General features: G+C 40.9%; 1 protein-coding gene across 1 annotated transcript in view; it reads left to right on the plus strand.

Annotated features, from left to right (window-relative positions):
* The window catches only part of ADAMTS9 (ADAM metallopeptidase with thrombospondin type 1 motif 9), a gene marked incomplete at its 5' end in the record, with an annotated part of 162,716 nt that overhangs the window by 136,171 nt on the left and 1,216 nt on the right, over positions 1 to 25,329 (plus strand). The window contains 9 exons of the mRNA XM_081319708.1: positions 9,096 to 9,266; positions 11,589 to 11,783; positions 15,325 to 15,457; positions 16,530 to 16,624; positions 17,018 to 17,112; positions 17,509 to 17,642; positions 18,833 to 18,924; positions 20,748 to 20,852; positions 22,712 to 22,806. Of these exons, the coding sequence (XP_081175834.1) occupies positions 9,096 to 9,266; positions 11,589 to 11,783; positions 15,325 to 15,457; positions 16,530 to 16,624; positions 17,018 to 17,112; positions 17,509 to 17,642; positions 18,833 to 18,924; positions 20,748 to 20,852; positions 22,712 to 22,801 (1,110 nt within the window). The 3' untranslated portion in view covers positions 22,802 to 22,806. The remainder of the gene's footprint in view (positions 1 to 9,095; positions 9,267 to 11,588; positions 11,784 to 15,324; positions 15,458 to 16,529; positions 16,625 to 17,017; positions 17,113 to 17,508; positions 17,643 to 18,832; positions 18,925 to 20,747; positions 20,853 to 22,711; positions 22,807 to 25,329) is intronic.

Consider the following 25,329-nt stretch of genomic DNA (forward strand, 5'->3'; position numbering starts at 1 on the left):
AGTAAATCCAAATTGACAGAAAAGGCCTGTTGGAAACAAGGTTACAACCTCATTAATGTCTCAACTTGAACCCTCCGCCACTTTGTTATTTACTGTCCCAAGCTGTCATTCATAATCCCTCCAAAACTCTGTCTTGTTTTGATGTACATAATTCTTTAGAAATGCAGTTGGCACAGCATTCCATAATCCAATGCCCATCAGAAGAGTTCACCTTTAATCCTCAAATCCCCAGCTAACAAGAAGGTGAAGTTTTATAATGCAAGACCTACATATCTGGAAAGCCTGGGATGAAGTAATTTTTGTAGATAATTTAGAAAGTCCAAATCATATTTTCAAATATAGGACATATCTTGACACTACAGTGATTTTAATACAGTGTATTAAAAATTTGTGAAGGCAAGCAATGCAAGTGAAGTTCATCAATAAATCCATTGCCATGACATTTGATGTCACACTTTCCTCTTCTCTAAATTATATAATGTGGTCTTTGATAGTTACACAGCAATGTGCAGAAATTGGAAGCAAACCAACAGCATCAGCTATTGCTAGGCATCTTCTATTGACATGCCTGTACAAAGTGAACAGCAGATTTTGTACAGTAGTTCCACTGATTTGAGGAATAACTATTTCTAAATGAACCAGCAAGCAGCAGGGGGGAAAAAATCAGTCCAGTTATTCAGACTCAAGAGCAGACATTCACGAAGGGTGTGGTTTTCCCTCATATGCCCAAATAGAGTATTAAAGGAACTGGCAACTAAAAACCAAACATTTACAGAACCAAGCTTGGATTCCGTTGCTGTTTCAAAGCATTTTCTCTGGTTATCCAAGACAATGACTTAAATAGGCACAGAAGATGAGTATTTAAGTCAAGAATTCTAGGTCTGAAAACAGGAATAATGTTAGTGCTAGGTGAAAAATGACAAAGAACAGTCCAGGAGACAAATAGATGCTGAATTAATCCTGTGCTAAATTGGTTTGAGAGAAATGAGACAAGGAAATGAGTAAAAAAAAGACAAATATTGCTCATACTCTGTTAAGAATTGAAGCCAAGGTAACAAAGCTCTAAACCTTAAAATGGCTTAACATAAAATAATAATGAGTGTTGTGATTCAGGGTCAGCCTGTGGGTTCGGCAGTTGGGTCGGACGACTCAGAGGAGGAGGGGGGTGTTGAAGACCTTGCTGATGAGAGCCCTCAGCCAGGCCCCTCCCACTTGGTCACCACGGAGACCCAGCAGTGTGAGCCTGACAGCGTGGATGAAGATGACCCACAGCTGGCCCTGTTCAAGGATGCCCGACGCAGGAGGCAGTCAATTAGGAGTAAACAGAGGAAGGCAATGGGGCTTCTCGGAAGGAGGCAGAGGGAAGCCACGCCCTGAACTCTATATAAGGGGAATGTGTGGGGAGGGCTGGTTTGCTGAAGGCAACCGCTTGGATAGTTCGTGTTTCTTAAAGCTCCTGTTTCTTGGTTCGTGTCTTGTTTGTTTTTGTAGCTATAAATTTGGCAGGCGTAATTCCAGCCTCTTGCCGTTTGTAAAGGGGTGGTCCCTGCCTTTTCTGCAGGGCCGGTAGCAGGCTGGTACAGAACAATGAGTTTCTACTGAGCAGTAAAAAAGTAACCTTGTTAGTATAAAATAATTGCCCTTTGTTTTGTTTAAGAAAGGATAAGCTGCTAAAGATGATTGCTGTGGATACAAATGGTATTCAGAGCTATTTCAGTTTCTCGATATATTGAGATAGCAACTCTCCAATACCAGACTATATTTTTCTACCAGACTTCTGACTAGCCATTTTCGTTGGGTGTACTTTCACAGTCATGTAGTTATAATCAAATATTGCATGTCTCTGACAATAGCACCCACAGAAGTACATATTCAGTAGGAGCACATTTATGTTCTTAACTTAATTGGCAAATAACACATATAATTGATTACTTCCCCCTTCAGTTTACCTAATGTGCTTAACAGTTTCTTATGTTCTGAGCTAGGTTGCTGTTTCCAAAATAAAATTGAAACTTTGAGCCAAGGGATTTAGGAAATGTCCAAAGTAAACACAATGTGCTAAGCACATTGATTTGTGCTTTAGATTGTAAGCCGCCCTGAGTCTTCGGAGAAGGGCGGGATATAAATGGGATTTAAAAAAAAATTAGGATTACCGATGAAGAGGAAGCCAGCAAAACTGTAAATCAAAGGAAAGACAGCAGGGAAGAGATTTTTTTTTCCATGGAAGAACCTAATAAGAGCCCTGCTGTATCAGGCCAAGAGTCCATCTAGCTTAGCATTCTCTAACTGGCTGCATTCAGGAAGCTCAGTCATAACCATTGTCCTCTGTTGTTCCTTAAAATATTCTGCCTATGATTTCCACAGCTAGCAAACTGGCATTTAAAGGCTAGTAGCCATTTATAGTCAAATCGTATATACATTTGTCCACCACCACCCCTTTAAATGATCTAAATAGGTGTCCCTCAACTTCATCAGAGAAGAATTTGGGAATATTGAATTTCCAGAAAATTGTCTTAACCTCCACTGAGATCTTAAGTGCCCTTAAGAAGGTGGGAAGAATATGCCACATTTCCTGAGGTAATGATGTCCCTAACTTTTGATCAAGTGCTCAAATTCAGGAATTTTGCTGGAATATAATGACAGCCAGCACTACATATAATCAAGGCTCTGATATGTGTGAATAACCATTCCCATCATCCCCAGCTCAGCTGTTTTTTAGTGAACCTACTGCCCTTTTAAATTGCCTTCCTGGTTGACTCTTCTAAAGCCCATCTGAAATTAAGGTGGTAGCAACTGCAGAATTTCACCCAGAACCTTGACTTAGTCTTGGGGAGCAAGCCATTCTCCTGTTACTGAGGAAGGATGAATCCCTCATCAATTGCATAATCTTGTAACCATTTTGAGCAATTTTAATATATCACTGTTACAGGGATACCGAATCTATGGGTGTGAAAATGCCACATTATAGCAGTAAATATTGCTGCCGAAAGGACACCTTTCTTGTGTTTTCACTTGAGAGGGACTTTGGTTTACCCTGCCTCCAACTCTGGGGGGGGGGTCTGTCACCGACTAATACCTTTAGTAAGGTAAAGGTTCCCCTGCACATGCGTGCTAGTCGTTTCCAACTCTAGGGACCGGTGCTCATCTCCATTTCAAAGCCGAAGAGCCAGTGCTTGTCCGAGGACGTCTCTGTGGTCATGTGGCCGGCATGACTAGACGTCAAAGGCGCACGGAACACTGTTACCTTCCCACTGTAGTGGTCCCTATTTTTCTACTTGCATTTTTACGTGCTTTCGAACTGCTAGGTTGGCAGAAGCTGGGACGAGTAACAGGCGCTCACTCTGTTACGCGGCACTCGGGATTCAACCCGCCAGACTGCCGACCTTCTGATCGACAAGCTCAGCGTCCTAACCAGCTGAGCCACCGCGTCCCTTATACCTTTAGTAAAGAAACCCAAAGGCAGACTTGCCAATGTTCCAGCGTTAGAAGTTTGGAAGTCCCTAGCATACCACCATGGGAAATGAATAGCATTTTTTTATTGTTCTGTGCTTGTGAAAAGGGAAAAGAGATCCATGCTTAGGTTCTCAGTTGCTGGCCCGCAAGCAAATATTGATTGACTGGGAGGTTTTGGTGCTCAAGTATTAGCCAGAAAGAGTTAACTAGATTGGGTCTGTTTGCCAGCTTTAGACTTATAGCATATATCCATGCTATATTCATAGAACTAGGAATAGTCAAGCAGCTCAGGTCATCCTCAGGTGTATTTTAAACTAGATTTAGAAGAGTTAAATAGATGGAAAGGCCATGAATGGAAAAGAATCTGTACCAGAATACTGGAATTTCAGACCCAGGAATCACAATCACAATTTATGGCCCTTCAGGATATGAGGGCCCTAAACTTTGCTGTCCTGCCAAGTGCTACCTTATTCAAGCCTGTGAACAGATGAATATCCCTTGTTATTGAGTGTGTGCCCCATTTATATCTTCAGAAGAGTCCCCTACAGAATGTTTGTTCGGTTTCAGTCATGTTTCAGTGAGTTGTTGTGTTTCCTATAGATACGTAGATAGCGTGAAAAGACCAAATAAGTGATAATAGATAGTTATATTGTAAAGTACATGTACAGTAAATAGCTATACTATACAAGTAGCTACTTTGTGAGCTAATGTGAAAGGAACTATTGAAGTCAAGGAAGAAAAATTCTTTAATGCGCTTTCACTTTGCTTCCAGTTAAGCAAATTGCCACTTGTTATCTATTTTCAGTAATCCCTAAAGAAAGCACTTACAAATCTAGTACTGGTGTTCATTTAATATACATAATACATGGCTAAGAGCGGGCTGTACAGCTGCAGTCATTCCACAGTAATAATTACACACTATGAAATTATTCCATATTTAATGAGGATTGGAAAGTTCTAGAGAGGCTAAGTGGGTTGAAGTAATTTCGCCTATTTAGAATGGTTAAACATAGTTATGGTGCAGGTGGGTTTATTGGGCCCACCGAAATAATTCCTTGGTATTTTGGGGAAACAATCATAAATTTGCACAATATTTCAAGTGTTACCTTTTTGAAGCTGTGAATAATGTTTGATTTGTTTTGCATTAATGAATTTCATTTGTGTTAATACACTTTAGATTGTACTGTGATTCTAAATTGCCGTGACATTTTGTAAATAAAATAAAATAAAATTGCAGCAGAAGTATGTTACCGTTCTTCCATATTTGCAAGCTATATGCATACCATATAACACAATATAGCAATAATTACCTTTTGGGTAGGTACTTTTCCTATCCCCAAATGTTATTTCCTGCCTAGAAATATTTATTATAAAGTGGAGTTACATTAGCTACGAACAGCTGCTAATATGATCATTCAACAATTACATATTAGTATACATGACTTAAAAGATACCTATATGTGGAGCTGAGTTTCTTTGTTCTGTATGGATAAAACCATGCAGGTTGTTTTGGTAGTGTGCTTGGGCAGTATCTACTATCCAAACATTTTTTACTTCCCTATCTAGCTTATAGTCTTTGAATTCCTCGATGGTCTGCACATCCTAACTAGGCATAACCCTGATTAGTTTTAAGGCCCAGCACGCTCAGCCAGGTGCTGCTTCCTGTTGAGATATATAATTTAATGGTGATGGGATAGGTGTGTTTTTATTTATAGATGACACATGCTTTAAATGTAGGATTTACTCCAAGAGTCTTATTTAGGGAAGTTGATATTGATCATTTCAAGTTACTGGATCAGCTCCATCACTTATTTAATAACTGAAAATGATGTTGAAAAATTACTAAAAGGGATGAAAGTCATAGGGAATGCATGCAGCCCACCAGTATCCCTTTGCAGTTAGAAGAATCTCTTCCATGGTATTGTGGTGGAATGTAGTCCTATTCCCAGGAGGGAGGGAGGCAATATATTCCAGAGGAGCAAAAGACACTAAGGTTAAGGTAGTTTACGTGGGAGAGAGTTAATGGAGAGAGTTAAGACGGTTCCTCCCTAATAGTTCTCAGAGTACGTTTAATGGTGTTTAGTCTCCTTTAGTTTGGTAAGATTTTGATCTGTCCTTGAGGAACAATAAAGGAAACTACTTAGAAGAACCGCAGCATGTCTTTCTTAATTTTGGAGCCTGACAGGTATTGACATTATCAAAATGTTTGCTTTTTTTGCATTTGGGGAGTTTTAAAGGTCAAAATAAATGCTATAAGTCTTGTATATGTTTAGGACATTTTGTTTCACCTCTTAAAAACCTACTACTCCCTTCTTATTTTCTTTTTTGGTTTCATTGTTTTTTTAATATTTACATATACATGTATTTGTGAAGCAATATGGTGGTTGGGTAGTCAAAAGTAACAAATAACAAGTTGTTTGTAAATAGTTCAGGTTGCATCAATAAAAATTCCCTCTCTGATTCCCTTAGTTTTCACATAGTCAAAGTAATCAAGTTAATACATTTCTAGTTGTGACTGAGTCAATTAACAAAATTTTCAATATAATTTCACTAATACATATCAAAATCCTGTTTTTAAGTTTTACCTAATTGCAATAAAATACTCTAAAGTAACATATAATATACAGAAAAAAGCTTAATTTTTGGGTAACCCACAATTCCCTATTTCAATAAAGAATAATTGTCTTGTCTACAAAACTTACATTGTTCATTACAAAACATTCTTATGATTTACCAGTAAAGTCTAGTTTTCATCTTAACAAATCCCCAATTATTAGAAAAATATTTTTGTCTTAACTGTTCAACAATTATTAAAATACTATCTTTTGTTATAAGATTTTAAATTCTATAGTATAGTTCAAAATTTTATTCTAAAAGCTTAATTTTGTTTTCCTTTAAAGATCTAAAACCTAAATGTAAAATCAGTATGTATATATATACATACATATACACACACACATATATATAAAGATTCTCCTTAGTCCATCAAAAGACATTTTTTAAGCTCTGTCCTTGCAAATCCCAAAAAAGAGATAAGTCTAAATTTTTAAATCTAACTCTCGCCTTCCTTTTGTACCAATCAAGCTTCCATCTTAGTGCCTTTGAATTTTGAAATATGTCTCCCTTTCTTCCTCCACCTCTTATTTGAATCTGAGGACAGTTTTGCCAAGCTGGTGTCCCCTTTATAATCATTGAAATATTGCTTTAATAGCTCAGTTTTTGATGTTTGATGTAACATAATTGTCATTAATTCAGTCTGATCTTTTTCTTCTTCCATTTCCATCTGGGTTAGGTAGATAGTAGTAGCTAATGTTGTTATCGTTTGATTAGCTGGATCCTCAACATACTGTATTTGAAGGCCTTTGATATCTTTACTCTTAATGTTGCTTTCTTTGGGTGTTGTTTTTTGGGTTGTAATTTTTGTAGTTGAAGTTGAAGTTTGGACTTCAAGGTTCTCTGTATGCTGTGTTTGTTGCTCTCTGAAGTCTCCTATTTTGATGTTAATTTCCACTTTTTCTATTTGTTTTTGAATTGTCAGTTCATCATTTAAGGTCAAAGTGTGGTTTAGTGGCTTTAAGTTGTCAGGTTTATCATGCAATTTGCCTTTAATTTGCTCAGTTATAGCCAAGATTGTGTCCAATATCAATTTGTAGTTAAGTGGTGGGATATAGTCTGGATGGGTCTGGATGGGGAGGAACAGGCTTCGACTCAACCCTGACAAGACTGAGTGGCTGTTCGTGCCGGCATCCCGGGAAATTCCGATTATCCCATCATTGGCCATGGGGGGTGAGCTATTACCCCCCGTAGATAGGGCCCGCAACTTGGGGGTCCTTCTAGATTCACAGCTCTCTTTGGAAGAGCATATTGGAGCTGTGACTAGGGGGGCCTTTGCCCAGGTTCGCCTGGTGCGCCAGTTGCGGCCCTATCTAGACCGGGATGCCTTGCGCACAGTCACTCATGCGCTCGTGACCTCTCGTCTAGACTACTGTAATGCTCTCTACATGGGGATGCCCTTGAGGTCCACCCGGAGACTCCAGCTGGTGCAGAATGCAGCCGTGCGAGTTGTCTTGGGAGTTTCCCGATACTCCCATATTACACCTTTGCTCCGCGAGCTGCATTGGCTACCGGTTGCTCTCCGGGTGAGGTTCAAGGTGTTAGTGATGACTTACAAAGCCCTTCATGGCATGGGTCCGGATTACCTACGGCAACACCTGCGGCCGGCGTCAACTTCCCTCCGTCCAGTGCGCTCCCACAGAGAGGGCCTCCTCAGGGTGCCGCCGATCAAAGAATGCCGATTGGTGACCCCCAGGGGGAGAGCGTTCTCTGTGGGCGCGCCAGACCTTTGGAACAGCTTACCGGTTGAGCTCCGGACGGCCCCCGACCTTCGCTCCTTCCGGCGCGATCTCAAAACTTTCTTTTTCGAACAAGCTGGCCTGGTCTGACGGGATGGGGTTGGGTTTTTATAAATAGTTTTAATTGTAATATGTATTAATTTTAAGGGCATAATGTTTAATGGCTTTTTAATTTTTGTATAATATTTTTATTGTGTATTGCCCTGTTCACCGCCCTGAGTCCTTCGGGAGAAGGGCAGTATAGAAATCAAATTATTAAATTAAATTAAATTAAATTTTGTTGGTGTTTACAGCTAAGTCTTCCATGCACGCTATTTTAATAAGAGTCAATAATTTTCCACCTCCAGTGCTCCTAAAAGTTGTTTTCAGTGCCAGGTGTTCCCACACTTATCTTTGAAGATAGTATCAAGGACAGCTCTGTTATTCAGTCAGCTCTCACAATAAGCAAAAGGTTTAATTGCAATTCCAGGTCTAGCCACAAGATGTCATCAATAGCATATAGAATAAGTTGTAAAGTTCTTTTTTTTCCAAATTAATATAAAGCTTTTGTATAATTAATCCATTCTTTTTTCCTTGATTCAAATCTTAAACAGAAATTAGGGTAGTAGATCCCCACAAAAATAGGAGCTTTTTAATGAGTAGAAATAAGATTGCTTAATTTCTTTGCTTAATCAGATGATTTTTTTTCCTTCCACGCTTTAAGGCTTAAAATGTTATTCCCCAAGTATATAAATGCCGTTGTTTCAAAAAAAGGGGAGAGAAAATTTTCAGAAAAGTCCCACAGGCAGGCAGTTGGGGGGGATAAGAAAGGTAAGGTCTCACCCAGGTCCTCCAGATTGCTTTGTTGTGCTAGGTAGTGCTTTTGGCTTTCGGCAGGGAATGGCTTAATGATCGGCCATCTTGATGGCCGGTCTCTTCTTCGGGCCAAAAGGAACTGCTCCGGATTCAAGCAGAGGGCTGCCACCCTTCCACGATCACAGGAGGGCCTCCCTGCAGTGGTTGCCCCTCCTGGGCAACTCAACCCTTTTCAGGGTCCTCGAATGAAGAAGGATCGGACGGCAGGGAGAGAGCTCTTCCTGCACGTCCAAAAGTGCCATGCGCGCAAACCGAAAGCCTGCCTATATTTTCAATACAGCGTTCAACATGCCATGTAAAGTCTGAAGCAGCCAGCAAGCCAAGAGAAATTATGCATCTCTGACCAAATTTCTTATACTCTTTTTTTTGTCATCTAACTAGCCTGGTGTCATATGCTGTCTACCAACTGCTGTCTTTATTCCTTTATGTTGACAGTGTAGCAAAACCTGCGGCAAGGGGTCTAGATACCGGAAAGTTATCTGTGTGGACCAAAATATGCAAGAAGCTGAGAGTCTTCACTGTGATCCAAGCCAGAGGCCATCTGATGTTGAGATTTGCACGTTACCCCCATGTGAATACATTTGGATTACAGGAGACTGGTCAGAGGTATGTGTCTTAACTCTGGGCCAAGCTTAGTTGCTAAACTATCATCAGTGCCAGCTCTAGAGAATGGCAAGATAAAATACGCAAACCAGCTAGCTTTGAAATTTTCTTCTAATACTCATCCATTGGTTCTTCACTGACTGACTTGTTGGGCTACCAAAAGCAAGGGCAGTGGGGAGAGACCCGGCAGAATGTACTCTTACCTCTTAATAGAAAAAAGTTCTGTAACTGTGGAGCATCTTTACGAACTCTGTTCGTTATAATGAAGCTCAAAAATTATATTTAATCAAATAAAAGCTGAAGAGTTTTCATGCTTGCATCAAAGTAGAGATAGGGCTACCATCAAAAGTTGGTATTTGTAGACAGGCGTCAACGCTAATTCTTACAGGAAGGTCCAACTGCCAGTAGCTGGAGCTTTTTGCTACCTCAAGTCAAATGTCACCTATCAGCATTCATCTGAAATACAGCCGTGATACAGTGGTTCAATGCAGTACTGCAGGCTACTTCTGCTGACTGCCTGCTGCCAGCAGTTTGGCAGTTCGATTCTCACTGGCTCAAGGTTGACTCAGCCTTCCATCCTTCTGAAGTCGGTAAAATGAGGACCCAGTTTGTTGGGGGCAATATGCTGACTCTGTACACCGCTTAGAGAGGGCTGTGAAGCACTGTGAAGCAGTATATAAATCTAAGTGCTATTGAAGTTTCATGACTGTCTGGAATGGGCAGTAGTAATAAAGAAATTGGGGCCCCTGAGTAGAGTCTCACATAGAACACATTTCATTTGAAAGGTTTCCCCTAAATGTGATGCTGATATTGTATGTAGAAAAAAGAATACTTTAGAGAAGTTGAAGATCTTAACCTTAAGAGAATATGACTAATTTATTTTGGTATTTTACCTATGTGTTGAGAAATTGACATCATCATCAACTTTATCATCTGTAAAGTTCCTGGTGTGCTATATTTTTCAAGATTGCTAGCCAAAATAAATTAAATAGAATCAGAATCAGATTTACAGACTACAACTAGATTTTAAGTCACTTGTCCTCCAATCTTGTGTCTCCACGTTGTGTTGGAATCACTGCATCCAGAATTCTTGGATTTGTAGTTTCAATACACCTGAATGATATTGCTAAAGACTGAATGTGGGCAGCAATTATCTGTTATTGAGTGAAAGAAGGGGACAATGAAATTATCTATCAAATTAGGAAGCAGAAGTCTAGGTCCTGTCAAAAAAAATTATATTTGGCTTGAAAACCTGATTGCCTAATTGAGGTTCTGTTCCAAAATCTAGCAGCAAAATTGTACATTTGCAGAAAATTCAGTAACATTTTTAGCATGGATTTCTATGTCTTCCTTAGCAAAAGTGCTTCTAGCTTCATCAGAAAGCAAAGAAAAAAAGTTCATAGTTAAGGGAGAACATGTCAGTCAAAACTGACAAAAAAAGATAAAATATAAATACTGTATCTGTTCCTTTGAACAAAGTCACCAGAGTAGGTGTTCACAAATTATATATGGGCTTTGCAGTAAGTAGATAGTAAAAGGGATACAGAATGCCTTCCTGTTTTCAGGAAGCAATATCAATCATACAAACAGCAGGGTTTTCAGAACATTCAGCCCTGTTTTCATAAAATAAAATTATAAAAGGTGACTATTTTCCTTCAATGTTCCCACCCACCCTATTTGGCAGAGCAATTAAAATGCGTATTCAAAGGATTAAAAGGCAAGACTGAAATAATCCATCATCTTTAGCCTCCAGCTTCTTCTTTCACATCACATTCATCCTCTGTTCTTCTGTTTTGTAGTACTTTACCTTCCTGGCCATACACATTTTTCAATTCTGCCGTGACCACTACTGTTAGTTTGACAGACAGGATGAATACAAAGTAAAGTATTCATCCAGTATTGTCACCTCTCCCTTGTGGATTGCCTCATTTTCTGGATAGGATGTGACCCTAAAGAAAAATTATGGAAAAGTGCCAAGGATAAGCCAGGATCCTAAGTTGATTGCCAAGTTTCTTGCTTCCAAGGTGACACCTTAATAAATCAGTCCCCACCCAAAACTGGACTGACCTAGGAAGTTTACCTTCCCCAGGAGATAAGCAAGTCAATGAACCTGCCAGCTGAGGAACCAAGCCCCAGGACCAACAAAGGAATATACTGATGGAATTTAGGCCAAAACCTCTGGAAAATACCCAAGCTGGAAGAAGGAGCAATTCACATTTGATTCATGAAACTTCACAGGCTAATTTTCTACTTTGTCAAATGCTTACTTTGAGTGATACATTTTATTTTTTATTTTTTTTATTTTTTTTGCTTTGTATTTTTCAGTGCTCTGTGACCTGTGGTAAAGGCTACAAGCAAAGACTGGTTTCCTGCAGTGAAATTTATACAGGGAAAGATCACTATGAGTATGGTTATCAGAACACTGTCCATTGTCCAGGCACGCCACCACCAAATGTGCAGTCATGCTATCTAGGCGAGTGCCCTGTTTTGGCATCGTGGAGAGTTGGAAATTGGGGAAGTGTATGTTTCTAAACTTTTGTTTTGTTATTTATTCATGATTTATTTTGCTACATAGCCCAAATGACCTTAAAAAAACAAGATGCCCTATTTCCTCTCTTTCATGGATTACTGTGTGTTACTTCATGACTTAATTATTCTTTATCTTTTGTCTGTTGCGTGGCTGTACAAACTCATGCCCAAGAGCCGTGTGCCACATGCCAAAGACTCCTCTTATTTACTGATTTATTCCTATTTATTGGTTTATTTATATGACTGCCCTTCTCAACATAGTGATTTTGGATTTTGGCTAAAAAGGCATCACAACATAGCATAAAAGCTTTTAGAAAAGGTTATTCAGATATCTGTAACAGAAAAATATAATAGTTAACTATACATAAATAGTATAGTGTGACCAGGGCTTCTAGTAAACTATCTGAAATTAAAATAATTTTATGTATCAAGCTAAGCAGACATCCCTGGCTCAATGTTTGCAGGAAACCCAGATCTTTGAAGCCCTACAAAGGGCTGACAGGGTAGGTTAATCCAATTGTCTGGGGGGAACATTTTTCCATAGGTGCCACGATAAGGAAGGAATGTCTCCTGGTTCCTGCTAGATGGCGGAAGGACCCAGATTGTGCCTAACCTGCCACATTATATGGAATGAGCGCAAATACTTGGATACAGGCAGTACTGCAAACAACCTGACACTATGACATGTAGGGCTTTTACAGCACTTTGAATTACACCCCAAAGTTTACTCTGAGCCAGCACAGTTTGAAAAGCAGTGTGGCTACATGGGTGAACTGGGTTATGTCCCAAACCGCATGTACTGGGGCACACCACTGAATGTAGAGATCCATGCAGAGCACATTGCACCAGTCCAACTGGAAAATGAACAAAACATGAGCATAGTCTTCCCGGGCAAGAAGGGCCACAGGTTGTGCACAAAAAGGATTTGAGCAAAACCCCCTCATGGCCATCTTCTCAGTCGAGAGCTGCAAGTCCAAGAGGACCTGCAAATTGTGTACCATCTCTGTCTGCCACCCTAACCAGAGTCAAGGGTGGAAAATCTCCAGATTCTGGGGGCCCTAAAACCCACAACCACTTGGTCCTGTTAGGGTTAAGACAAAGCCTGAACCTTTCCCATCCAGCCTCCACATACCGGAGCGACCCAGAATAGAAATGTACACCTGAGCCCCACCAGCCTACTAATTATGCCTCACTCTCTGCCAATGGATGATCTCACCTACCTGTTTCATGCAGAGTTGCTACTGAGTTGTACATTTAACATGCTAAAGAGAACACTTATTAAATACAAATGGATTAATTGTATTTAATGAATTTTAGTTCCTGGGTTTGGTCCCATTCACGTCATTTTCATGGCCCCATTTATGTTTTTGGAAAATGGCCTGTGCCAAGTACACCTTCACACCCTTCAAAGGTTGCCTGATTTAATTTTCCCTACCTACAGTGAATGGCCAGAACTTACAGCTTTTATGTGTATAAAAGGGATATCTAAATAATTATATCTAAATGTTGGTGGCTTAGAGAAGCACATGTTTGGTTCATGGCAAAAAAAATAAAGTACAGTGATCAGCCTACCAGTTAACGTGAATAGAAAGCAGCAACGAAGGATAGAAAAATTGTTCCAGATTCAGGTCCGATTTCAAAGAGATTCATTTTTCCTTACCTAGGTTACGTTCTCACTGCCAATCATTGTTTCTCCTCATGCATAAGGAAAAGCAATACAAATTCTAGGCGGTTGAGTAAATGAAGAAAGAAAGCTAGGCAGGCCAACACTAAACAAGTCAGTGTTGACCGAAGCATGCTCAAACCAAGGTGGTCAGATTGTGTGGTCCTGTGTTGCTAGGAGATATGGAATTTTGCTACTGAAAAACCCAGATTCCACTTACAAGGTCACATACAGATCTCTCTCTCCTTTTAACACCATTCCTACACAACTGAAAATTCTGGTATTTGTTTGGAGTTCAGAAGGCTCTTGCTGTGAACAATTGTTTGTATTGCTTGGATACAGAAATAAAATCCAATCCATTTGAACTTTAGAAAAGAGCCTTTCTGACAGCTCTTCGAATAACTTTCATATTTGTCCGATGGATTCTCACTTGGCTTGATACATTTTACGGTACAAAGCTTGCTGTAGTTGTAGATCTCTGCTAAAAGAGAAATTTAGTCCTTCACAGTAAACAACTGAAATAGTCAGAGTGAAGTGTTGCTTATATTTCTTTTCAATAGTTATTACTGCCCTAGTTAGAGAAGAGTGGTTTTTAGGGAGTACCGGTCCGCGGCATGCCAGAAACCGGTCCGCACAAACAAGCAAAGCCCCATCCGTGGGATGCAGGCAGTACATTAAACCACGCCCCCTCCGGTCCGCATTAAAACCTCTCCACGGAACTGGTCCCTGGTGCTCAAAAGGTTGGGGACCTCTGGTTTAGAGCAAGGAAGTTCCATTAGAGAACATTCAGAAAAATAAAAAATCTGTTTTTGAGGCTGGAAACGCAAAAGCCGCAATGTAAATCTTAAAGCGGTTTAGCCTGATTTTTAAAACACTAACCTTTTGTCTCCAGAATACCTAGGCAAGAGAAGAAAAAATTCTGTTCTTGCCATGTGCAGTCCCGCCCATTTTGCATCTTTGTCTCACCCAATGTTGGGACCCATCTACCCCTTCCACAGTTATAGATAATCCCCTGCCCACCCAAAGGTTATTTAGATGTGTTCTCAAAACCCTCTACGGTGCTCTTAAATGAGGGACAATGTAGTTTCTAATTCGTGCCAAAAATGGGAAGTGTTACCTTGTGCCTCCGTTCAAACTTGTTTACTCAGTAACTGTATATGTATGTATCCATCTGCATTTGTTTGTTGTTCTGAAAATAATTTATCTAAATAACTGCAAACAGCTGGCGCAGTCTGCAATTTATCCTGCAGTTTATCCTGCTACTTCTCCTTAATTGTTCCATCCTTGATCTGCACCTTACCAAAGAGTTTTATTGCAGAAAGATCAATGCTATTTTGAACAATTAATTGGTTTTCCTTCAGCATGGCCTTTTTTCAGATGGTATATTACTATATCCAGTCATAAATAGCTGTGATAATATGCCTGCCAGCAAGCAAATCTGTGTATGTGTGCACAGAGAGAGAGAGTTAGTTGTGTGGCAAATTGCTGTTTATAGCACTGGGTAAGAACTGCATACTGTGTGAAAAAGTTTCCTCCCCTGTTTCTTCTACTTTTAAAAATTGTTCTGCTATTTAAGCCTCAATAGGCTTGGAGTTGTCACTGTGCCTAGTTCCTAATATCTTTGTGTTTTTAAAGCGCATCTTAATTTTCGCACAGTTGTGCCAAATATGCAACAAAACCTTTGCAGAATTCAGAAGAGTCAAGAGGGTAAAGATGCACAAACGTTTCCTATATTTTATTCAGCCTTTTAATTAAGCTTTGGTTTTGCTAGCCACTTACCTTTTCATTCTCTCTTTCTTTCTCCCCATGACTCACTAGAAAGTTACAGGTATTAGGCAAGGTTCTGAATTTGGTTTCCTTCCTTTTCAGTGTTCGGTGACTTGTGGAATTGGGGTGATGCATCGGTCAGTTCAGTGCCTGACAAACAGTGATCAAGCAAGTACCTTCTGCCTTGATGATTTAAAACCCGAGGAAAGGAGGCCATGCCACAACATCCATAATTGTAAGAGTCTTTGGAAATGAGTTTTATTTTTTTTCCTTTTAATCCTGTGCTAGTATTGCTACAGATCTAGTTCTCTATCATGTCCCGCACTTTTTCAGTTAAATTAAATTAAGCATTGCTGGCTGGGTAATTCTGAGAGTTGAAGTCCACGCCGCTGTCAAGGTTGAGAAACAATACTATTTAGAGGGATTTTTTAAAAAAACAGCTCCCTTCCACACTTAACACAATCTCTCTTAAGAATTTGGGAACTCTGGTTTGAAGAAGCCTCAAGCGATCTGAAGCTTTGGCATTACTTCAGTGGTATGTTGTAAAAAGGCCCTGCAGCGTTTCCTAAGCCAGGAAGGCAACAACAGAAATAGCAGGGAATGTTATGGCTGCTTGATTTCATGACAACGCATGGAGCTCAGTCCTTGAGAGACCATCATAGGTGCAATCTCGAATGCAAAAGAAGGAAAGAGGGAGGGGAATGAATGTAAGGCACAAATAAAATCTCCTGGCACCTAGATACTTGGGGTGGGAAGTGGGAGGTGTGGGAGTTGTGAAATCCTGCACTGCCACAAAAATGGTGTTTTATTTTTATTTTATTTTTTACAAAATGGGTTTCTTCCAACAAACGAACAGCAGCAATAATAATCTTCAAGTATAATAGTCCAAGAAAACTGTCAAAAGTGATTAACCTTTTCTACCTACCTTTACCTGATTTCTTTTCATACTCTTTATAAGATGATAGACAGGGCTGGTATCACTTCAAATGGAAGAGCAACCAGCGATTAAACATATTCCTTGGATGGATATATGAGCAAAATGCCATAGGTTGCACTGACATTGGAAGTCTGGTGCTGAGTCATCTCAAAAGAAAATCTTATCCCTTACAAATTTTATAACATCACTGCAGGTCCCTGCTTCATACACATCTAAGGTCTTCCTCTTCAATTAAATAACTGAAGACATTTCACGTATCTTGAAATATTCACAGTAATGTTTCACTGATCAGCTGTTAGAAATGGACACTGCGTTATTTTGACTCTCGCTTTTGTTGATTAGAACCTCATCTTACTTTTCCTTATTTTAGGTGAACTACCAACAAACTGCAAAGAAGTAAAAAGGCTCAAAGTCATTACTGAGGATGGTGAATATTTTCTGAACGTTAAAGGAAGACTTTTAAAGGTGTGATTCAAACACCGCCTCTGTTTTTGGAGGGGGAATACAGTTTATAGGACGGGGGGGGGGGGGAAATAGGTTCAAACGACTAAAGATTCTTCTGCCTGTTATACATTTCTGTTTTCTTGCTGGAAGTATAGGCATTTGTTTTTCAGTGAGTTAGAAGCAATAAATATTACTATGAAGATAACTTTCTATTTGAGTTCTCATTTCAAGAGGGAAAAGATTGTTAGAACAATGTGAAAGGAAAATGAGGACCTGGCCCTTTGAGATTCAATTACATTTACATTGTGCAATTTTTCAGAAATTCATAAGTCTACACACTCTTCTTAATTCTGTCCTTTGTATTCAGCATCAGTTTTAATTGTTTTATAAAATTACGGCTCCTTTCCTCCCCAGATATATTGTGCTGGCATGGACTCTGATAGCCCTAAAGAATACATCACTTTGGTAAATGGTGATGCGGAAAATTTCTCAGAAGTCTACAGCTACAGGTAAGAACAGGCAGCCATTCTGTATTTTTTTATTATGTCTTATATGAGCTGCCACTGCTGTGGCTACTGCCTGTAGATGGCCTTGGGCTAGGCTGAAACAGGAAATAAGATTTGTCCCGTGTCTGGGACTAAGCAAGTGTATTCTGAATGCTTAACAAACATTTAACATATATATATATATATATGGATGTTTGGTCATTCAGGGTTTTTCCCGCGTAGAACTAAAGGTGTAGGAGCAACGTTTCGACGGAATCCCATCCGTCATCATCAGGCTAGTGGTTTCAGCTTCCTTCTTCTGGGAATATATGTATATGTATACACACACACACACACACACAGAGACACGCACACACATATATATGCAGTAAGTAGAAAAGGAGCTTTCTTTTGGTTCAGGTTACATAACCCAACTGAATGTCCATATAATGGAAGCCGAAGAGAGAATTGCCAATGTAGGAAAGATTACACAGCAGCTGGGTTTTCTGCCTTCAGCAAAGTAAGGCTGGACCTGAGTGCTATGCAGATAATAAGTAAGTAACAAAAATGTTTTGTTTCTCATTTTGTTTTTCTTTGTTGGAATTGTTGGAATTACTATTTTGAAAGAGACCAGCTTACATTTCCTGAGTTTTAACTTTTATATTACCATATCTTCTTTTACAGTGTTTAAAAATGACATAATTTTACCTTGCTGCACATTAAACGTAGTTCTCCATGAATGGTCTTTGCCCTATCTTGCCTCAGCTAAGCTCAAATGTAAAAATTATAATCATAAGCATTGTCATGGAAATTCTACTTGATGTAATCCCATTTCTCATTGGGAAATTAGTGTAGGAGATGACCAGGTTGAGCCTGAGGGAGGGAGGGGTCAAAGATGTCATCAGTCATGAGTCCCTTCAAGCCCACAAGAGAGGTAAGCCCAGCCCACCTTGAATTCCTTATCTACCACCAAATTACTTTGAACGTCAGCAGTTCAGACTCTTGCAGAGAGCTTAAGTTTGCAATAAATCCCAACAACCATTTGAAGTGCCTGGCTCTCCTGATTTCCCTGGCGCTTGACATTAGACTCTTACAGTATTGGGATGGTGGTTCTCACCACAATTCCCTTTCAGATGAAGTCGCATCAGAAAGCAGAGAGGACATACAAGAGCAATCAGATTGCACAATTTAGCAACAATATTGGAGCTGATTTTTGTATTCTAACTGGACATTGTCTTGAGCAAGAGACAGCTCCTAGTGATAGCTCCTAAAGAGGCATATGAAATAGGCCAGTAAGTTGCAGTTCTTTTATGATCTCTAGGACCACATCCACATTTTTATGCCAAAGTTTAAAACAAATAGAAGGAGCGACTTGCTGCTATAGAACAATCCCTACAATTTTAGACATATTAGAAAACATAAAGAGAAAGACCTGTAGTGCATTGTTAAAAAATTGGTGCCTCTGCATATTTTTACAGTGCTTGCAATGGTGAATGTTTTTCACAGAATTATTCCTCATTCTTTAATATCTCACTACACAAGTTTAAACACTGTGCCAAGTTTCTCATTTAGTTATCTGTGTGAAAAATCAGGGAGGGTTGCTGATGAGTCAGAAAATAAATGTATAAAGTTAAGTGTTTTATTTTATTATAAGAGCCAAATGAAACATTTGCATTTTCTTTTTCTTTTCCAACCATTCCCTTCCCCTTTGTCTCTTTGGTTCTTGCCAAATATTTTTTCACAGCTACCGATTTACAGTTTGCACAGACAGTTGATGGGAGACCTGTTCCTTTTGCCACTGCTGGGGATTGCTACAGTGCAGCCAAGTGCCCACAGGTATCCCTCTAGCCCTTGAATCTCAAGTTACATTCCAGCATTTTGTCATTTATTCCCAATCAAATTAATCATACGCCAACCATTGCCTTATTCCGTCATTCCTTGTCTAACATCTCCTTTCTTAAATATTGTACATTCTGGGAGGGGGGTTGTTTTTTGTTTTTAAATGTACCGGTAAAAGGGTTTGTACCTTTGAATTGAGGGTTTCTTGTGACAATCCAAATATAGTGGTGATCGAATGTTCTTTAATGTTTTTCTTGTATTTAATGTATTATTGCATTTAAGCCAGTTTTCTTTGCAAGTAATCTACTGTTTAATCCAAAAGAATTCTTAAAGAGACTCATAAAGTAAATGAGAACTAATTCTTAAAACTGTATAAATCATCAGATTAAAATGCATATCAATAACTAATTTTTAATTTTGCTTGTTTTTTTGAAAACAATGTATAAGTGGTGCTACAAATTTATGTGTATCTGAAGAATCTCAAACGGACGGACTGGGGGGGAGGGAACGGGACAGATTAAGAGAAATCTCTGCTTCCCATCATGTATGAGGACTAAAGACAAGGCCCTGTTGAATATCTGAGAAATGAATGGTTTCATATGAGAACAAGTTATCCTTGAGATGTAAAAGCTATTCTAGACGGATTTATGTCATAAAGGTGATATATAAATTTTAAGTGGTGAGCTCCCGTTACTTGCCCCAGCTCTTGCCAACCCACCAGTTTGAATGCGTGCAAATTCAAGTAGATAAAAAGCTACCACTTCAGTGGGAAGGTATCAGCGTTCCATGCACCTTGGCGTTGTCATACTGGCTACATGACCCTAGTAATGTCTTCAGACAACACTGGCTCCCTTGGCTTAGAAACAGAGATGAGCACCGCCCTCTAGAGTTGGACTCGACTGACAGGGGAAACCTTTAAGAGCATTGCATAAAATGACAGTAAAAATAAAATACATGGAGTTCTGTTTTAGCCAACACAAACACCAGTGATTCGTGCAGAAAAAATAAATAAATATTTGTTCCATGGAAATTAAGTAGGGGAGAAAAGACGCCTCTTCCACTTTCAATTGATCAGGAAGGAAAGTGTTATGATATGCATTTTAAATTATAAAACTAAACTCAGAACCTGTTCTGAGTTAGGCCATTTGCCTGGTTGACTTCTTGGTTGATTGTCATGATCTAGCCAGACTAAGACTCCTTTAGCATTTGTATGCCAGAACATAGAGGAGCCTTAGTTTGGCCACAGAAAATCATGACAAGTGAACCAGGCAAATGTCCTATCTAGATATAAGAGCAAGAAAATATAGCTGTCCAAATGTAGGAAACTATTCTCTCTCTCTCTCTCTCTCTCTCTCTCTCTCTCTCTCTCTCTCTCTCTCTCTCTCTCTCTCTCTCTCTCCTCTCTCTCTCTCTCTTTTCTCAGAAGAGTTAAAGAACAACAGAGTTAAAGATCACTTGAAGGACAAGAATGCCCTCAACTGGCAGGCCAACAGCAAAACAGCCTTGTTCTCAAACTGCTACAAATGAGAATAAATGCTTAATCTCATTCCTGCTGTGATTTGTACAGTATGTGCTAATCGTTGCAAGGGCTTGGAACAATTGAAAACAGTGCCAGGGAAATCTTGTTAGAATAATGACTCTGTGGTCTGTTGTTACACAGGGGATCCAAAGCATTAGAAAACGGCATTGCTCACAAATAGATTTTCTTTCTTTTTCTTTCCTTTGTCTTTGTTTTTAAAGGAGCCTGCATTATGGGTATTTAGTCATCATTTCAGAAAGCTAGTACAATCTCATATATGTTCTTTCTTGTTTTTTGAAAGGGCCGTTTTAGCATCAACCTCTCTGGAACTGGCCTGTCAGTAATGCAGTCCTCAAAGTGGCTTTCACAAGGAAATTATGCTGTTTCTGAAATTACAAGATCTCCTGTAAGCAAAACTTACTTTGAATTAATGTGTTGCATATGTTAACTTGTTGCTCCTTCTTATAAATAGTAAAAAGTGTGTGTGTAAGAGTAGCCTCTTGAAATCAAAACTAAAGCCCAAGAATTGCAAAGCATGGTATGTAATTGGTGTATTTAAAACCATAGATTGGAGTAAATTCAACTTGATCTGTATTATTGCAATTAATTAGTGGATCTGCTTAACCGTGAAAGTAAAAAGAATGAGCTTCATGATTGCACACACTTCTTTAATTAATTGTCTTGAGTCCTCCACAATAGGCAGCTCAGTGCTTGTTCTAACAATGCTATGAAACTCAAGGAAAAGGACAAATTCTTTCCTAGGCTCTGTAGTGCCTAAGTACCCTCCAGATATATAATGCCCTAGGCTGCTCCGTTTTTGTGTGACTTATTTATATGTCTAATAATTGTGTAGTAATTTCCTGAAGGTACCTGAATATAAGGTGCAGTAACAATAAATAAGCATAAATAACTCAAACCGGCTAACATACCTAGTAAACCTTCTTCCTCCTCCCTATTTTCCTCGCAACAACAACAACCCTGGGAGGTGAGTTGGGCTAAGAGAGGATGACTGGCCCAAAGTCACACAGCTGGCTTTTCATGCCAAAATCGGGACTAGAACTCAACATCTCCTGGTTTCTAGCCTGGTGCCCTCACCACTAGACCATATAGTCTGTATTCTACACATGGCCAAGTCCAGCAGGTCAGCAAAGGCATTCAGGCAGAACAGAAACAAGTGCAATCCCTTTCAGGTTTCTTCATGACACCCCCCCTTCCTTCCCCATTGCTGAAACCCATAGTTTGAGAATCTACACAAATTTCAATCTTGCAGTGATCGACAATTTGCCACAATAAGCAGGACAATTCCTGTGGAAGAAGAGTTGGCATTCTTGGGCTACTTGCAGTGGTGGGGATTCAGCCGGTTCGTACCACTTCGCCAAGAAGCGGTAGCTAATTTTTTGTTGCCCAGACCCAGAATGGACGTCCAGAAATGGCATCCACACAGAGAACCGGTTGTTCACATATTTGAATCCCACCGGTGGCTACTCGCAAATAAAGGGAACAAAGACATGTGGAAAATAAAAGGCATTATGTCTGTCTCAAAAGGCACAGTGCAAAGGGGAATTTTCACTAGTTACTCTGAAGCCACTGGGGGGGGGGAAATCGATCTCCAGCAGGAACTCCAAAAGGGGGTCCCAAATGACCAACTGAAAGCAGAGACTCAAGACAATCAATATTGGCTCCTCTCCCTCCTTCAGAGCTGTCAGGCACAGCTCTTGAAGTTTCAGTGTCAGAATAAGTGAGCAAGAAATTGGGATCAGTATCAGAGATCAAGAGTAGCAAGCAAAGTTTTGTAGACTACGTTTGAACATGTAGGACTGGAAAGTCTCATGTATTATTTGTTTCACCTTTTATATTTGTTCTCTCTTTTTGAGGGAAATTCTGTTGTTGTTGTTTTTAAAAAAAATATATCCAAAGGCGTTTGAAGCTGAAATAAAGAAAACAGAACAAAACCAGAATGCTACGTGTGTATAATTTCATTTTAAAAACATAATATTTTACAGAGTTGGGGGATGACCTCTTTGTTTTATGATAATTTTTTTTTATTATCAGTTCCTTCATTTCCTCATATGTTCTTTTTAACCTAAATACATTTTCTTTTCATAACCCTCTGCATTTTTACTCAGAAATATATTCTCTTTGCCTAATGTAAGTGGGGTTAAGGTTAATACATTTTCTTTCTATAAATTGCTCAAAATGGATTTGGGATATGAAGAATTGCATTTACTCCTTTCTGTTGTATTTTATTTATCATTTTATCTATAGGATGGTACCAAAGTAATAGGAAAATGTGGTGGTTACTGTGGAAAATGTACTCCATCATCTGGAACTGGCCTCGATGTTCAAGTGTTATAGCAATGGTAAGTTGTAATTTCTCCATATTTCTGTGTTATATTTACACATATTTAAACGTTTATGGGCTTAATTGTGCATCTGGTCAGTGATATTTATTTATTTAATCAACTAGGTCAGGGGTGTCAAACTCAATTTCATTGAGGGCCACATCATCATTGTGGTTGCCCTCGGGGGGGCGGGGTGTGTGTGGCTAGGATGGGTGTGGCCTACTGGGTGGGTGTGGCTAGGATGGGCGTGGCCTACATCACTTGCTTCAGGGGTTCCTGGGTAGGACTGGGGCAGATCTAAGGGTCTCCGGCAGAGGAGGATGTGACCGGGGCGAGTGCCGGGACATGGTCCTTCCCTCCCTTCCATCCTCTGTTCTTTCCTTCCTCCCTCTATTCCTTCCTTCCTCTGTTCCTTCCTTCTTCCCTTCCTTCCTCTGTTCCTTCCTTCTTCCCTCCCACTGTCCATTCCTTCCTCCCTGTTCCTTCCTTCCTCCCTCCCTTTTTCCCTCCCTCCCTCCTACTCTCCCTTCCTTCGCCTTCTCATCTCTTTCCTTCCCCCGCACTCAGGAAGGGGTGATGGGAGGGGGAGGGATTGCCAGCACTAATATGCTGCTGCTGGCCATTCCTATACTATGTGGGTGGGTGGGGATGGTCCTGTTGAAAGGGATGCCTCGTGGCTGCAAGGCTGGAGATGCTGGTGGGGTGGGTGGGGTGCTGATCTACAACCTGGTTACGTCCATCAAAGCCAGGACACATTCAGCCTAAGATCCACTGGAAACAGCAAGGAGCTGCCCCACCACCTCTGTCCTGGCCCCCGGGTGTGCACACAGGAGACAGCCAGTGCCGGCATCCTGGCTGAAGTCAGCCTGCAGGGCAAGACAGCCAGCAGGGTTTCCGGACTCTACTTGTGTGCACACCCAAGGGGTGGGGTGAGACTGCCCCGTGGATTTAAGGCTGAGTGTATTTTGGCTTTGATGGATGCAATCAAGTTGTAGATCAGCGCCAACCTCCCCCCCCACCAGCACCTCCACCCTCACAGCCACAAGGCATTGCTTTCATTGGCACAGAACCCCCTCCCCACACAGGATAGCAAGACCGGCAGCAACATGGCAGCGCTGGCAATCTCTCCCCTTCCCATCACCCCTTCCTGAGCATTGAGGAAGGAAAAATGAGAAGGAAGGAAGGAAGGAAGTGTAGCAGAGAGAGTAATTGTGGGGGGGATCGGCACTGCCTGGGAGGCTTTGCCAGAGCTCTGGGGATTCAGCAGAGTGGTCAGGAGCTCCAAAGGCCTCCGTGGGGGCGGGGCGGGGCTCTTGGGGAGGGATTTTTAAAGGGGAAGAAGAGATTGACTGGGGGAAGAAGATTTTAGTTTCTCTTTTCCAGAGAGACACGCCAGGAGGGAGAGTGAGGTAGGAAGTTGATTCTCTGGAGAGAGAATAAAAAACCTTTTTGCCTTCCTACCTCGTTCTCCCTTTTTCTGGCTGGTCTCTCTGGAAAAGAGAAACTAAAATCTTCTTCCCCCAGTCAATCTCCTCTTCCCCTTTAAAAATCCCTCACCAAGAGTCCTGCCCTACCCCCAGCCTCCATGGAGGCCTCTGGAGCTCCCGACTGCAGAAACAACAGAGCTCTGGCAAAGCCTCCCAGCCAGCGCCGATCCCCCCCCCCAATTCCCCTCTCTGCTACACTTCCTTCCTTCTCTCCTTCTCATCTCTTTCCTTCCTCCATGCTGAGGAAGGGGTGATGGGAAGGGGAGAGATTGCCAGTGCTACCATGTTGCTGCCGGTCTTGTTATCCCGCATGGGGGGGGGTCTGTCCCAGTGAAAGGAAAGCCGCAAGACTGGACGTGCTGGTGGGGGTGGGGGTTGGCGCTGATCTACAACCTGGTTGCGTCCATCAAAGTCAGAACGCACTCAGCCTAAGATCCACTGGAAACAGCAAGGAGCTGCCTTGCCACCTCTGCCCCGCCCCGAGTGTGCGCACAGCAGACGGCCAGTGCCAGCGTCCTGGGTGAAGTCAGCATGCGTGACAAGACAGCCAGCAGGGACACTGGACTCTGCTTGCGCGCGCATGCAGGGAGGTGGGGCTGCCCCGTGGATTTAACGCTGAGCGCGTTCTGGCTTTGATGGATGCAATCAGGTTGTAGATCAGCATCTGGTCAGCCTGGGCCAGGCCGAGGTGCAGCGGGCCAGTCCTTCGCTCTTTTCAGAGCAGGTCCCCGGGCCGGATGGAACCACATGTCGGGCCGCATCCGGCCCGCGGGCCTTGTGTTTGACATGTCTGAACTAGGTCTATATTTATTTCCAGTTAGGTTCATTTGGCTGAACTGTAATTCCACCAGGCAAGCTTTGCCTGTAATCTTTCAGCCCCCAAATTATGGTACGTTGAGTCATCAAATACTGTTCACTGATGCATTTGAGTATAATGACATCACTTCAGGCCCAATACCATACTTGGATTTAGCCCTAAAATAGCCCTTTTTCCTTTCCTTTCATCAAACTGACGAAAGCGGTGTTGTGAGACAAACTTCACTTAAAAAAAGGA

The sequence above is a fragment of the Vipera berus genome (assembly GCF_964194415.1).
Source record: "Vipera berus genome assembly, chromosome: 2".
NCBI lineage: Eukaryota > Metazoa > Chordata > Lepidosauria > Squamata > Viperidae > Vipera > Vipera berus.